We start from the raw sequence: 14,916 nt of genomic DNA on the forward strand, positions 1-14,916 counted from the left end.
TACAGCACCTTTACTGGACAACTCACCGCCATTTCAACTCTATTCCTTAAACCTGCTCAAATTTAAGGCAAAATAAGGGTAGAACCGGGCATCCCCACATCATTTTAGCATTCCCAAGTGCCGATATCCCGAAATTCGGCAGCGGGGAACAGATCCCAGGCCATATACTAGGCGGTGAATGGGAACATGTCACAGGTACAAATACCCCCCAAACCTGCACCTTTTCTTCTTTTCTCTTCCACTCACCTCTGGAACAGTAGCCTGAGCTCTTCAAACCATACCAGACTTCCTGCTTCTCTGACTACCTCCTGAACCCCTTAAAGCCTGTCTGAGCCCGGCATCCTCACAACATTCCCCCTATTACGACATCCCGATTTCGGCCCTCATTCTTGTGCCTTCTGGAGCGCACTTCAAACCTTGCCACTTCCGCCTATCCCTTTGACGACCTCTTCCTCACCCTAAGGCACCCCCTGGCACCATGGGCCAGCTCCTTTCAACCCCTCTTCCCACGCCTGGTTCGCAGGCTCCCCAAGCCATCCCCACGACGCCTACCAAATTTCCGGCCTCTCCAGCCTCCTCTTCTGCCGGAGACCGTGAATCGCACGTGCGCATTGGTGAGCTCTGCCGCCACGTGAAGGACCTTGAGGACCGCCTGGAGGCCGCAGCCAAGGAGCACGCCACAATCCAGAATTGGCTGCTCGCGCAACTGGTTGCTCAAAATGGCGTGAAATCGGCCGCCATTCCCGATGTCTCTGCCAGAGACTCCAATTTGGACGCCTGCTTGAAGAGGATTGGAGAGCTTGAAAAGGAGGTGGAGGCCAGCCGGAAGGCGCAACAGGCCCGTCCAAACGACCAAGACTTCATGACGTTTGACGATGGCGAGAATTTGGACGCCCAATTCCGGGCTCTTGCCAGTATCCTTCCTATTGGACCTGTTGAGAGTGAGTTTGGAGAGAGTGAAGAGGGTTCTAAGGTGCCTCTTGAGGAGGTGAAGGAGGAGGAAAAGAAGACCTCTGGGGAGCCCGATTTGAAGCCTTCCCGGATCCACATCCCGCCCCACCTTCGATATCGGGGCCAACAGGCTGTCCCTTTGGAGCGCGGTGACCGTCGTGCGGATGTCTCCCGTGGCCGTTCACCTGCTCCAAGAGCTGTCGCCACTGGAGTCGATTTGGGAGGTCCTGCCGCTGTGAACCGCCGACAGCCTTCAGATCGCGTCCAGAATGGCGCTGGTTTGGCAGCCTCTAGGTACGGCCCAGGTCCCCCCCAACCCCCTCAAAATGCTCCTACCGGCCCCCGAATCCCCAATAAGGGTACTTACTTCTCACATATCTCCCCACCGGCCCCTGGGGAGATATACCGCACTGAGGACCTCCAGTACAACCCTCCCAACGCCTCTGGCCACCACCGTGCGGTCCTAATCCTCGGAATCCCGCACTTCTTCAAGCTTTTTGAGGTTCTTTCAAGCATCTCTACTGGCGAAATCGTCTCCGCGAACCTCACAAACACTGGCCCAATCATGGGCTTTCAGACTGCCTACGTCGTCTTTGCGGCCGAAGAGGCTGCCGTTGCGCTGGCCAAGGGCGCGCCACCGCTTGTCAAGAACCGACGCCTCACCGTGAGCCTCATCAACACCCCGACCTGGCGTATGAGCCGAGAGATGCAGGAGGGCGTTGAGACGAAGGGTTGGTCCCGCTTCGTGCGCATTGCGGAGCGCCCAGACGATTTTGGACCCACGGACCTGGAGCGCCAGCTGCGCCTGATGACCGGCGAGTTCGAGAAGAACCCAGCTCTGCGCTACTGGCACGCAGCGGGCGATCTCTGGGTGGAGTTTCCTGGGGTCGTGGAGGCGATAGCGGCAGTCGAGCACTTCGAGAAGTTGTTCAGGCAGGTAGGCTCGGTTGTTGGATTTGCGAGGGATCCGGCCATTACTGATCGAGAGAACGCGGAGAAATGGGCGAAGGAGGCGGATGAAGAGAACGGAGAGGTGGATGGCTACGATGGAGATGGTGAGGAGACGACGGGCCAGGAGGAGGTCACGGCGGGCGCTGAGGAGCGCCCCCTTATTGAGTTCTAGGGAAATTTTGGCGAGACTGGTGAGCTGGCTGGAGGGTTCTTAGGTTCTATTTTCTACTTTTCCTTGGTTTTCCTTATTGATACCACTAGAGAGTGGATATTAGGGGCGATTTGCGATGATTTGACTTCTGATATTCAGCCCTAAGGGCCCCCTGCATTGCTATCAGATAGGAACCCCTCCAGTAAAAATTATTCAAAAGTCAACCTTTGGTATATCATAACCTCTTTATGTGCGTCGTCGTGACGCTTGCTCAGCACCGTCTGAGGTGCCCCGGCAGGTCCTAAAAATCCCTAAACCGCCAGCTTTGGCAAGCCCGACAGCTCCTCAGGCCACCTCAGACGGCGTCAACCAACCCCTAACACTAATACCTAAACGCCACAATCCCCGCCCTTTCAGGATCCAACTTCCCCAGAACCGTCTTATCCACCCTATCCAGCGCCAGCGCTCCATTGATAACCAGACTCACGCTCCGCCCCAGCCCCTCGACGTACTTCTCCCGCACCTCGGGCCGCAAATGCTCCATACTTACGATGCTATCCAGCCACTCGCAGACCTGCTCGTGGTGCGCGTCCGCGCTGTAGCCCCCGCCGGGCGCGTACTGCCCCATGCGCATCTGGGAAAGCGTCCAGGGCGACCAGGCGACGATGGGCGCGCGCGCGGTGACGGGGAGCACGATGGCCGGGCAGCCGTCGAGGATGTGGAAGATAATGGTGCCACAGCCGGGTCGGCGCGAGGTCGACCACATGTTGGCGCGGTAGGGGGAGATGCCGGTGAAGAGGAGGACGAGGCGGTTGGTACGGAGGTCGTGCGAGGGGTCGGGGTCGCAGAGGGAGAGGACGTGGGCGGATTCGGCGACGAGCTTGTGGGCCATGGCGTAGTCGGCTGCGAGGGGGTTAGTTAGGGGAATGAGATTTGGGAAAAAGGGGGTGGTGAGAGAGTATGCATATGTATCCGTCCCGAAACCGAAAAGAAAAATGGGTACGAACCACCAACGAACGGTCCGAAGAATTGGGCAATTGCAAAGTCATTGCAGCGAGGAATAGAAGGAGTCCGGGCACTCGCAAAGAGATATGGACAGAACCATCCCTTTTCGCAAGCCTGCGTGTTCTTTGCTGGATAGATGCCCGCAAAACGTAGATCTGCATCTACACCCATAAGCTTGTGTTTGATGCCCACCTGCATACTCTTGACTGTCGTTGTCTGGATCATCTTCTCTTCCTCTGGTAGCATATGTTCTAATATGCCCTTGTCGAGTGCTTGCTCTATAATCTGGAACATGCCGTATTTGATTATAGCGCTCCCTACTATGACGCCGGCACCACTTGAGACGATCTCGGCGACGAAGCTGTCGGCACCAAATAGGCCAGTTACAAGGCCATCGGCCCCATCAACAAGGGGTGCACCAACAAAAGCAAAGGTCGTAAAGAGCACGGCATCTCGGTACCGAACATTTGGCAGAGTGACCGGGTTGTTGTCGCCCCAAGGAGAAAGGGCCTTTGGCATTTTTAAGGCCGTAGTGGCGGTTTGGACGGAGGAACGCGCGACTCGGCCAACAAGAGTATCTCCGAAGAATCGCTGCACTTTTCCAGTCTTCTTTTCATCTTGAGCGCCAGGGGGCGACATCTGACCTGGTTGGCCGGGAATCTGCGGTTTGCTCGCAGAAGAAGAACTGAATAGTCCACCTGGAGTCGTTTGAACAAAAGACGGTTGCGGCTGCATAGGTTGCATCATCGGCGGCTGGGCAAATTGTTGTTGAGGCTGCATCATCTGCTGCTGGGGTATCATTTGCTGCTGGGGCATCATTTGCTGAGCTTGCTGTTGGATAGCTTGGAGCTTCTCCGGAGGCATGTTCTGAACGATCTTTTGAAGCTGTTGCTGCTGATCGGGAGTCATATTTGGAGGATACTGCATAGGTTGCTGATGGAATCCTGGCTGCATCAACTGGGGAGCTGCGGTCATGGGCTGGAACTGCTGCTGAGGGGCTCCCATGGGCTGGAATTGTTGCGGCGCCGCCATTCCGGATTGCTGTTGTGTCTGCGGGACATATTCATGTTTTTCTGGTGGATACGACGGCTGCTGAGGCTGTTGTGGTTGCTGTTGCATCGGGGATTGGATGTACGTGGGTTGGGGCTGTCCCATGGCGGGTGTTTGGGTCGTGGAGTAGCCTTGAGGAGCTGATTCGTATGGCGGGGGCGCCGAATTCTGGTCAAACTGGCCCGTTGAAGGGGCTTGTTGGTGCATGGGCTGCATCTTTGAAGTTTCTTTTAACAGTGCTGTTTTGTCCCAAATGGACTGAATCCCGAGGCGAGGTCCTAAATGGGTTGTGAGACAGTGCTACGTTGCTCTCCAGGCAGCGGTTCTGAGTCGCACAGTGACTTCACAGAAAAGAGGGAAATGAGAATTATATGGAGACGATGGCATTAGATATATGTAGAGTATGAAAGACGGAAATGAACAGGGAGAGACGAGAAGGATGCGGCTGCAGTTAAAGAAACCCGAGGGAAGAAAGGCTGGACCTCAGCCGCTCTTGGCTTGCTTCATACTTGACCGTGTCTGGCAGGCTGTTCCACGCTTGCTCGTTTACGCGAGAATCAATACCGCGCCGTAGCGCCATGCAGCAGTGGCGGTCCCGCCAAGCTCAGACGACTCTCTGCGGGATGGAGGCGGTGCACGATGGACCGGACGTGTGGCTGGAGGGGCGTGGTGTTGAGTCTGGCATTGCGTTGCCGCAGTGTTTCAGATGGCGGAATCGAGGCTCGCGTAAAGGGGCGCCGGCACCTATCAAACCCACGTGCTCTGCTAGCGAGCTGGAGAAGGATCGCCGGCATGATGGAGAGAAATGGCCAAACGTGATGCGTGACAGCATGAAAGATGGATCGAAAGCCCGGAGAGCACTCAGCGGCCAGCAAATGGGCCGCCAGGGTGGATGCATGTCGTGCCGAGCCGCCAGCACGGCGTCGGCACATGGCCCCGGAATGCTTGGAGGGCGCTTAGGGTCACGTGAGCCATGCTGGAGTCGTGAAGGCTCGGATGGCAGCCAACCACGAGCCCCTATCCAACCCTGCTGCACCGAGCGGGCACTTGGCACATCACAGCTCGCGGATAGGCGCTGCGTCGGGCGCTTCGAGCAGGCCCAAGGCCAAGCAGGCCGCTTGTGAGGTCTGCCCAAGATGCAGTAGCGGCGAGAGTACGTAGACGTGCAACTATCGAGGCTGCACAGCTGTATGTATGTCCTGGCCACCGCTTCCCTGGAACTCTCTGACACGATATCTCCGCAGTGCTTTCCTCCTCCCGGCACACAGCTGCCGTCCAGCGTCATCTCCCGCCTACCCCGCGATACCACGCCGCCACGTTTGAGCCCGCACGCGCGGCAAACATCGCGAAGTCACCACCTCATCTGCACCCAACCATGGATCCACGCAGGCAGGGCCGTCCGGAGGAGGAGCTGTTCTTCCGCCCCTCTGCAGATGCTCCCGAGACGCCCACCGTCGGGCCCCTGAGAATCAACAAGGCCTCTCCTCCGCCTCGACTCCCCTCCGCGGGCAGCGGCAGCGATGGCGGATTCTCGCGCCCTCCGCCTATGCCAACCTTCCCATCACCTCCTACGAACCCTCCCACAGCTCCTCTGCCGTACCCCGACGACCGCGCAAAAGACAAAGCTCCCACGGGCCGCCCCGTATACACCCCCCTATCAGCACAAGAGCGGGCATCGCGGAACGCTACGCCTCCTGATAATGACGAAAGACGACGACGCTCAAGTACCACGCAGCCTTCAGGGGGCTCGCCGCGAACAAAATTCAGTGCCGACGATCCGAATAGGCCCACATTGTCAGGTTACGGTCATGCACCGCGGGCGGGCGAGGGGCGCGAGGGAGCTATCCAGCCATCGAAGCTAGCAGAGAGGCGTGGGACTGTCCCAAAGCCTCTCCCCGACTCCCCAGGCCCAGAGACGCCTGAGAAGGAGAGCTTGTTCCAGAAGCAGCCAGTCCGTCAAGGCTCGGTCCCTGGAGAGGTGCCAAACCCTTATCCAGACTATCATCAACAGTACTGGCCACCTCCGGGTCCTGTTTCGCCGAGAGGTCCAGCGCCGACCCTCAAGATTCCAAACCCAGGCGGCATCAACAGACTGAGCTCCACTGCATCGACCTCAACTACCAGGGCGCAGAGGGGATCACCTCCCCCTCCCGAGACCCCTATCATTCCACCTCCGAGTGGTGGTATTGAAGCTCGATTCGCAGCCGCCGGAATCGCCGGGAACTCGACACTTACCAGCCTTCAGGCGCAGAATCTTCAAAATGCTGCGGCAGCACAGCGTAACCAGGTCTATGCAAACTCTCAGCCTAAGCCTACCGTCTCTTCGCCTCCCCCAGCTCAGCAACAGCCCCCGCGAAGGCCCTGGACTCCTACTGAACAGCCTGGGAGCCAGCCACATGGCCCACCGACTGTTTATCAAGGGCCAGATGAAGTCAACGATCCGCCCCCTGAACCAGTATCCGCGCCTCAATCTGTGGCACGATTTTCTCCCCCTCCGGTAGCAATGCAAGTGCCCCCTGAACATCCGGTACAGCAGGATTTGTCTCGAATGCACATTCACGATGAGCCTCCACCAGCCTATTCGAGTGTGCCGCAACCTGCTGGGGGAGTACCGGCACAAGGCTATCCCAATGAGAAACGCAACACCGTGATCAATCAGCCCACGCCTGCTCCTGCTATTATGAGCGATGCCAGTGTTCAAAACCACCCTGCTTTTGCGAACGATCCTCGTCAACCGAGCAGATCAACTCCCCAGCCCGGAGGATCGGTTGGTATGACTCCTGTTCAACCTCCTAATGCCTCACCTGGGCCAGGACCAGCCTCTCCGCCTCCACTACCGGAAGGCTGGATCGCGCACCTTGATCCTGGTTCTGGGCAATACTACTATATCCATCTTCCCACACAGTCAACACAATGGGAATTCCCCAAGGGACCCACGCCGCTTAATTTGAATGAGCCCATGTCTCCCACGGGTACTTTCGTCAATCCCTTGACTTCGCCAAGTTTTGGCCCAATGGGCGGCAAGACACCCATGGCTTCGCCTGGATTTCCACCACAGTCGGCAACGTATCACAGCGATATGATGAGCATGGCAGGTATTGCAAGCCCAACCGCTTCAGGCTTCACGGGCCCACCTCCAGCCGCTGGAGTAGACATGTACAAAGTTGCGCCCACTAACAATGTCTACTTTGGGCCTTATTTGAGGTACACCAATATGGACCTTGAGCGAGGGCTATGGCTTGGGTCGATTCTCCTTGTGACAAATGCACCCCAGCCTCCCACCATCCACATTCATCAGAGTGTGGACCTTTCTCCGAATCCCCGTCAACTCAAGGCGAATCCTATCTTCACCCATCAAACGTGGATGTTCTACAGATATGACGTTGACCTGCGAATGGAGGAGGATCATAGCGCAAAGTGGACTTACGCAATCACATCTCATCTTGGGTGTACACGGTTCGAATTCCTAGTTGCGGGACGCCATGAAACGAGTTGGCGATTCATCGCACATTCTGGCAACGACTTCGCTCTTAATGTCAATGCAAACGAGAGATCCAAGCTTGGTGGCATTGGGTTCATGTGGAAAGACATTCTACAGAAGAACGCTGAATGTGGTGGGTTCCACGTGCAGTTAGGGCTAGGAGATCAAATCTATGCGGATCGTCTATGGAAAGACATCCCGCTACTGAAACAATGGACGGCCACGAGCGGAAAAGAGAACAGAAAGAACGCCATTTGGACAGCGAAGCATGAGGAGGAGGTTTCGCATGCCTACTTCCACTACTACACGAGCCATTTCGATCAACCACATCTGAGAGAGGCCTTTGCTCAGATCCCACATATCCTATCTCTCGATGACCACGATATTTTCGATGGCTTCGGATCGTACCCTGAGTACATGCAATTCTCAAACATGTTCAAGAACATTGGAAGGATCGGTATTGAGATGTATCTTCTCTTCCAGCACCATACTACCCTAGAAATATTGCGGAACGTCGGTAACGACCAAGACCTGTTCACCATCACCGGAACGGGATGGCATTTCGTCAAGTATCTAGGCCCTTGTGTTGTGGTAGTTGGGCCAGATTGCCGATCGGAACGAAACCCACATCAAGTGATGGCAGGGCCAACATATCAAGGAATCTTCCCCAAGGTGGCTACCCTTCCACCCAGCGTTCAGCATTGCATCTGGATGATCCCAGTGCCCCTTATCTATCCCCGCCTGGAATCTCTAGAAACCTTGGGTAACACGGTGGCAACCGGAAAGAAGGCCGTTACCGGTACCTTCAATATACTAGGAAAGGTAACTAGCTCTGTCGCTGGCGTCGTTGGCGCGAAATCTGTGGTCGGCGAAGGTTTCAGCTCTGTCAAGAAAGCTATTGGGAAGTCGGGTTTGATGAGCGGAGTTCTGAGTCCATTTGGAGATATCGATATGCTCGACGAGTTACGAGATCAATGGACGCATGAATCCAAGGTGAGCATCTCGGGCAACTAAATTTTGATTATTTTCTAACCCTTTTCAGGACCTAGAACGCACTTACCTCATTCGGACATTGCAGGGCATCGCGCATAATAAGTCACTGCGCATGAGCTTTTTCTCGGGCGGTGAGTTTTTTATAATCTTTGAAAGTAATTCAGCGCTAATTCTCCGCTTAGGTGTTGACTGCTGTGGCGCTGGACTTGTCCATGATCCTTCGAAACCGCAAGATCACAAGACGATGTACCAGATAATATCGTCATCGGTCGTGAACGCTCCGCCCAGCAACTATGTTCTTCGACTGCTGCATAACAACAAAGCCCTCTACATTCCAGCGAACGGACACCGCAGCACTCACACGCCATCAGACACCAAGGAGGACATGATGGAGATTTTTACCCAAGACGTGAACGGCGCTGCCCGCGAGTTGAAACGGCTCATGGGCCGTAGGAACTATGTCGCTTGTGTGATATACGATCCGGAGATTGTCAACGGGACTTTCGGACAGGCAGTTCCGGGACATGGTGGTGGGAAGCTCAGTCTCGCGGTCGACTTTATGGTGCAGAATGACGGTCCATACGCATCGCCGATGAAGTATGGGCCAGTCATCATACCCAGCTTGGAGTATGGTCGTTAGGAGCGTATCTTTTCTGGGTTATGCTTGCTTGGTGTTTAGTCGCAATTAGCGTGGCATGGCCAGTCTTGTACTTTCTTCTACATATGACCGCTTGAGGGGTGTTCGAAGAATTAGGACGATGAGTAGACAGTGAAAGAAATTCAATAACACAGTAATGCTCATACCTCACATTATGTGACTGCTTGAAGCCCTACCGTACCTTCCATAGCGGGGCTCTGAACCATGGCACGTGATCACCGATGCCGGCTTCTTCTGAAGCTCGAAGCGCAATCTTGTCTCGCCTTCAAAAGCCATACACAACACTATGGCAACCTCAGCAATACAAACGGCATCTATACCGCGCTTCCTACTCCCAAGGTTAACATGGGCCTCGACGTCGGTTAGCCCAGCGATCTCCGCTGGCCTCCTCCAGCCAAATCGTAACCGGAGCTTCACAACAGAAGCTATAGCAGGCACACCGCATGCTTCTCTCGGAAGCCCAAAGGCCACCTGGACCAGAGTCGCATCAATCAATTGCAGTACCACATCGAAACTCCCATCGACACAGCGACGCTCGGAGATACTGTCGACCTTGAATACCCGGCGCACCTTTTCCTCTACAGCGCGTCAAGCGCGGGACCACCACTTTGACACGCTGAAATTTGTGCAGCGGTTAAAGGGCGATGGCTTCACGGAGGAACAAGCGGTGGCTATGATGAAGGTCCTGAGCGATGTCATAGAAGAGAGGCAGGCTCCCTAGACAAGCTAGTCCAAAGCGTATGCTAACACGGCCCAGCATCCAGAACCTCACGAGGACAATGGTGCTCCGCGAAGACCAAGAACGCGCAACCTATACCCAGAAAGTCGACTTCGCAAAACTGCGCTCCGAACTCCTGACCGCCGACTCGACGGAGTCGTCACTGACGCGCGCCTCGCACGAACGGCTCACCAACGAACTCACCAAGCTGAATTCGAGGCTGAGGGACGAGATACAACGGACGCAGGCGTCTGTGCGGCTGGATCTGAACCTCGAGAAGGGGCGGATTAGGGAGGAGGCGAATGTGCAGGAGTTGAAGATCAAGGAGACAGAGACGCGGATTGAGCAGGAGACAGCGGTGCTGAGGGAGAAGTTGGAGGCAGTCAAGTTCTCGACGCTGCAGTGGCTGATGTATGTGGAGCGTTCCATTCTGCTTATTCGTATGAAGATATGGGAGCTAACTGTGCTATCTAGGGGCGTCTGTACGGGTACAGCGGCGCTCATGTTGGGTGTGTGGCGCTTGTTGATGTAGAGGGCTTGCCTCTTGCTACAGCGTCAGAGGACGCATCCCTCCCAGTAGGAGGAAGTATCTCTTACTACAGCATATCACTGTATTATTCAACTGTAGGTATCGGGATACGAATACTCTCCTCTGACCTCATCGCGGTTGATGTTGAGGGAGTCGGCCAATCGCCGCAGTATCAAACACGGCGCATGACAGCCGGTGCACAGCGTTCTCAAGACGGTGATTCGACGAGAGTCGACAGTCGACGAAAAGACGGGAATATGCCGGAAAAACAGGCAGCAGCATGATGGGGTGTTACGATACGAAATGCAGCGGGTGTAACGATAGACAGCCTTCTTCCTTGTATAGAACCTAAATACCACGCTTCTGGCATCAAATGCCCCAAATGCCCCAAAACGGCAATAATATCACTTTCGATGCATGTCGATGGCGTAGAATCATCTCGAAATAAGCACCTGAGACGCTGGCCGTGGGCTGGCCGACCCAGCTGAAACACACGATACAAGAACACCCGTGACGAGACTGAGCCGCGAGATTACTCGAATCACCGGGCGATACGGGTGCGTTTGCTGGCAGCGATGCCAGGTTTTTTATCGGGGTAGCTGCCCAACCCAGCGAGAAGAGCGATTCACAGCCCCTCTGCTCTGGTGTTGCCAGCCAACAGCAACGCCCAAAGAAGGCATCCGCTGGGCCCTATCAACGCGTGACTGGTGTGATGGCTGGCCCTCTCCGCAGTCCACGCTCAGCGGAAGCAATGCAGCGCTGTGGAGGCCGCAGAGCAGACCGCCTATCGTCCGTCTCCCGCTTAATTGCACATGTCGGCGAGCCAGGTGGGCGGCGCACGATGTGGCGATGTGACGATGCCGGAGCCAGCCCCAGCAGGGCGCGGGCAGGGCGATGCCGGGCCCTCTGCTGCAGCAAGCAGTGCGCTGCTGGTGGAATGCTCGCGGGGCACTGGGGCGATGGCACCGGTGAAATGGTGTTTCTGCGCGGGAGGATTGGCGTCGTGTTGCTGCGCTGCCACCCCTCTTCGCTAATTTGAAAACAAGCCTTCCTGCCTTCGTCCTCACTCACCTAAACCTTCAACCACCACCAAACACCCGCTGTCCACCTCCCAACAACCCGCCCACACCCAACCCACGCCCACACTCCGCTACTCTACACCAGTCAGAATGGCAACTGAAGTAAGTCCCCGCTCCCGCAGGCGCCCTGCCCGTCCGCCCCGCGGCGGAATGCCCCTCTGGGCGCTTGCCATGTCACGATAGGCCTCAATGCTAACGTCCACCCAGCGCGAGAGGTACCCGCCGCCCCATGCCCCGTCTGTAGAGCCTCCCATTGACCTCCCCACAGCAAGACTTTCCTCGCGCGGCTCTGCGAGCAGGCCGAGCGCTACGATGGTGAGCGTCGCCCGCCCGCTAATTCCTAACGTGCATCGCGTGCTGACTTCAGTCCTCTCCAGAGATGGTCACGTACATGAAGGTTAGTGATCTCCGCGTCCCCGACTGTACTGGCTTCATTGCTGACCCGTTCGCAGGAAGTTGCTAAGGTAGGCCCATCCCATCGCATCCGATCACGCCAGCGCCGCCCCTCAAAGCCGCGCTGCTTATCGCCGTGTCCTAACAACAGTCTCAGATCGGCGGCGAGTTGACCGTGGACGAGCGCAACCTTCTCTCCGTGGCCTACAAGAACGTCGTTGGCACGAGACGTGCGTCGTGGCGCATAATCTCCTCGATCGAGCAGAAGGAGGAGTCCAAGGGCTCCGAGAAGCACGTCGGTACTATCCGTGACTACCGCCAGAAGATCGAGACCGAGCTCGAGAAGGTCTGCCAGGATGTCCTCAACGTGCTCGATGAGTCTCTCATCCCCAAGGCCGAATCTGGCGAGAGCAAGGTCTTCTACCACAAGATGTACGTACTGTCCGCCCCATCGATTTCCGCAGCCTTGGCGCGACATTGGGTCTCATCACGTACTAATCAATCGTTCACTACAGGAAGGGCGACTACCACCGTTATCTAGCCGAGTTCGCCTCTGGCGAGAAGCGCAAGGTTGCTGCCACCGCCGCACACGAGGCGTACAAGGTATGATGCAATCACAGCGACTGCCTCCCGTTGTGACTATCCAGCTGACCCTCGCACACAGACTGCCACCGATGTCGCCCAGACCGAGCTCACCCCCACCCACCCCATCCGCCTCGGTCTCGCGCTGAACTTCTCCGTCTTCTACTACGAGATCCTCAACTCGCCTGATCGCGCTTGCCATCTTGCCAAGCAGGCCTTCGATGATGCTATCGCCGAGCTCGACTCATTGTCCGAGGAGTCCTACCGGGACAGCACGCTCATCATGCAGTTGCTCCGTGACAACCTCACCCTCTGGACGTCGTCGGATGGCGCCGAAGCTGAGCCCACGAGCGAGGCCCCCAAGGAGGAGAAGGCTGCTGAGCCAAAGGAGGCTCCCGCTGCTGCCCCCGAGACGACTGAGGAACAACCGCCTGCTCCGGCCGCTGCTTAGACGTGCCCAATCTCAATCCCACGACTATCTGTTTCCTAGCCGAGCACGCCGGGCAAGCAAACAGGTGGATCATCTCGCAGGAGACATCTCAAGGACAGCAGGCATGGCAGGAACACGATGGTCGGGTCGTCACGGCGCGAGTCGATTGGAGTTTGTTTCCTTGTCTTGAAAATTGGTACAGTACACTAGCGGCTCGGAATTTACCCTACGAATTGTCATGCCTGTTTTCATTCCAGATGCCCCCAGCACCTCCCTGCTGTTTGTTTGTCCTCTCTTACACCCGGACTCTCTTAGTCTCCCTGCTGTTTTTGCGGTTTGCCCCTCCTACCTTTTGTGTTTCCTTTCCTTTTCAATTCCCACAACCCTTAAACTAAACAACCACAAATAATCCCGGCTCCTAACGGATTAAAGGCACTTTGATGGACACATCGCATCTGCTGTAGCGGTTTCTTTCTTCTTGTAGTGTGTGTGCTATTGGAGAAGGCGTAAGGGGAGATGGGCGGCCGGTATGCTATGATGCAGATGCCTTCTCTCTTTTAGCCAGGTCAGATCTTAGGCTACACTTTAGAATGGACTGCAGATGATCCTTTTTCTGTGGTAGTGTTTTTGCATGTGAGGCTGTGATTGAAGGTGGTGAGAGTATTCAGCCTGGTTTGGAGGTGCTCGGATCGTGCACTGAGACGTGTGTGCTATGTATTTGAACGATAGCTATTGACTGCCTCACATATCCAACCCATCAAATCAACTCTTGCGCTAATTCTCTATCATTCAGATAGATGGCGTTGATGGCAATCTGATATTGTTCTCCAACCCCGCTCATCCATCCGCCTGACCTACACCAACTTAAAAAACCTGCCCCACCAACGCCACTAAAACTTTGTGCCCTTCCCAGCTCCAACGCAACATTGCCCATAGCCTACGTCGCGTCCTGACTTCACAACACCGATATGCTTCCTCGATGACCCATCCCAACTTCTCAAAGCCTGCGTACACCACAACCCGGACGATGCCCCCACGCCCATAACCTCCCCTACACACGTCGAAGAGAGAGAGAGAGAGAGAACCGTCGCCATGGCCCGCGACACCCCCACCCCAGTCCACACAAACGCCTACACGGTCCTCGCCCTCCCAAACCCGGCAGGCAAAGCCGTCATAACAGCCGCGGAGATCAGGAGAGCGTACCGCCGCGCGCTGCTGCGATGGCATCCGGACAAAGCCGTGTCCGCATCGAGCTCTAGCGACACGGCTGCGGCTGCGGCTGCTCCGAACGGTGCGAAGAAGAACAGGCATGGAAATGGAGCGAGGGAGGAGGAGGAGGAGGAGGAGGAGAAGAAGAAGAAGAAGAAGAAGAAGAAGGAAGCAGAGGCAGGGTATTCGGTCGACGACATCACGGCCGCGTACCGCACGCTCGCGGACCCGCAGCTCCGCCGCGCCCTCGATTTGTGTCTTGCGACGCATCACTCGGCCCAGCCGCTGGGCGCGAGTGGGCGCGGGCCGGGGGAGAGGACGTGGTTGTCTGGGTTGGAGCTTGTGGATTTGGATGATCTTGTGTTTGAGGAGGGAGGGAAGGGGAGCGGAGCGGTGTGGTATAAGAGCTGTAGGTGTGGGAGCAAGCGGGGGTTTGTGGTGAGGGAGGCGGAGTTGGAGGAGGCGCTGGAGGAGAATGAAGGCCATGGGGGGAAGGGAGGGGAGGTGCTGGTGGGTTGTGGGGGGTGTAGTTTGTGGATTCGGGTCGGGTTTGGGGTTGTGGAGGGATGATGGAGGGGGGATATCGTTGGAATTAGAGGAAGGGTAGCTTTTTGAGCATTGAATTCCTTGTGTGCTTTGAAGAGCTCAAAGTGTTAGGCAAGGCGAACGAAGAATACGTACAAAGTGATGGAGATCCAAAGCTCGAGTTATATGTCAACTACAGGGTATACGGAAA

The 14,916-nt window shown here is 56.1% G+C and overlaps 6 protein-coding genes across 6 annotated transcripts; 5 read left to right on the forward strand and 1 right to left on the reverse strand.

Annotated features, from left to right (window-relative positions):
• Positions 1–478: 478 nt before the first annotated feature.
• On the forward strand, positions 479–2,074 carry BDZ99DRAFT_476318 (uncharacterized protein; the record flags this gene model as incomplete). Its single annotated transcript, XM_033722049.1, has 1 exon — positions 479–2,074. One exon carries the CDS (start codon positions 479–481, stop codon positions 2,072–2,074), a length of 1,596 nt encoding a protein of 531 aa, XP_033577075.1.
• Positions 2,075–2,435: 361 nt separating this feature from the next.
• BDZ99DRAFT_387033 (uncharacterized protein) lies at positions 2,436–3,283 on the reverse strand (the record flags this gene model as incomplete). The annotated part of the gene is made up of 2 exons (XM_033715503.1): positions 2,436–2,956; positions 3,061–3,283. 2 exons carry the CDS (start codon positions 3,281–3,283, stop codon positions 2,436–2,438), a joined length of 744 nt encoding a protein of 247 aa, XP_033577076.1.
• Positions 3,284–5,352: 2,069 nt separating this feature from the next.
• On the forward strand, positions 5,353–9,381 carry BDZ99DRAFT_416242 (Aso-1). Its single transcript, XM_033716781.1, has 3 exons — positions 5,353–8,582; positions 8,632–8,713; positions 8,765–9,381. The coding sequence occupies exons 1-3, from the start codon at positions 5,484–5,486 to the stop codon at positions 9,220–9,222; spliced, it is 3,639 nt and encodes a 1,212-aa protein (XP_033577077.1). The 5' UTR covers positions 5,353–5,483; the 3' UTR covers positions 9,223–9,381.
• Positions 9,382–9,517: 136 nt separating this feature from the next.
• On the forward strand, positions 9,518–10,915 carry BDZ99DRAFT_442624 (DUF1640-domain-containing protein). The gene is made up of 3 exons (XM_033717819.1): positions 9,518–9,948; positions 9,998–10,369; positions 10,433–10,915. Exons 1-3 carry the CDS (start codon positions 9,527–9,529, stop codon positions 10,488–10,490), a joined length of 852 nt encoding a protein of 283 aa, XP_033577078.1. The 5' UTR covers positions 9,518–9,526; the 3' UTR covers positions 10,491–10,915.
• Positions 10,916–11,656: 741 nt separating this feature from the next.
• Positions 11,657–12,992, forward strand: BDZ99DRAFT_520206 (Bmh2-like protein; the record flags this gene model as incomplete). Its single annotated transcript, XM_033725504.1, has 8 exons — positions 11,657–11,668; positions 11,774–11,781; positions 11,835–11,881; positions 11,944–11,963; positions 12,019–12,030; positions 12,117–12,391; positions 12,475–12,562; positions 12,624–12,992. The coding sequence occupies 8 exons, from the start codon at positions 11,657–11,659 to the stop codon at positions 12,990–12,992; spliced, it is 831 nt and encodes a 276-aa protein (XP_033577079.1).
• Positions 12,993–13,750: 758 nt separating this feature from the next.
• Positions 13,751–14,879, forward strand: BDZ99DRAFT_304622 (uncharacterized protein). The gene has a single exon (XM_033714217.1). It carries the CDS (start codon positions 14,064–14,066, stop codon positions 14,748–14,750), a length of 687 nt encoding a protein of 228 aa, XP_033577080.1. The 5' UTR covers positions 13,751–14,063; the 3' UTR covers positions 14,751–14,879.
• Positions 14,880–14,916: the final 37 nt, after the last annotated feature.

Source organism: Mytilinidion resinicola (genome assembly GCF_010093595.1).
Source record: "Mytilinidion resinicola strain CBS 304.34 unplaced genomic scaffold BDZ99scaffold_9, whole genome shotgun sequence".
NCBI classification, from domain to species: Eukaryota; Fungi; Ascomycota; class Dothideomycetes; order Mytilinidiales; family Mytilinidiaceae; genus Mytilinidion; species Mytilinidion resinicola.

Bases quoted from the DNA above. Each gene is read 5' to 3' on its own strand.
- BDZ99DRAFT_304622 (XM_033714217.1), top strand. From the start codon at position 14,064: ATGGCCCGCGACACCCCCACCCCAGTCCACACAAACGCCTACACGGTC.
- BDZ99DRAFT_442624 (XM_033717819.1), top strand. From the start codon at position 9,527: ATGGCAACCTCAGCAATACAAACGGCATCTATACCGCGCTTCCTACTC. The intron at 9,949-9,997 runs GCAGGCTCCCTA...AACACGGCCCAG, and splicing joins AGCGATGTCATAGAAGAGAG to CATCCAGAACCTCACGAGGA. The intron at 10,370-10,432 runs GTATGTGGAGCG...TGTGCTATCTAG, and splicing joins TCGACGCTGCAGTGGCTGAT to GGGCGTCTGTACGGGTACAG.
- BDZ99DRAFT_416242 (XM_033716781.1), top strand. From the start codon at position 5,484: ATGGATCCACGCAGGCAGGGCCGTCCGGAGGAGGAGCTGTTCTTCCGC. The intron at 8,583-8,631 runs GTGAGCATCTCG...AACCCTTTTCAG, and splicing joins AATGGACGCATGAATCCAAG to GACCTAGAACGCACTTACCT. The intron at 8,714-8,764 runs GTGAGTTTTTTA...TTCTCCGCTTAG, and splicing joins CATGAGCTTTTTCTCGGGCG to GTGTTGACTGCTGTGGCGCT.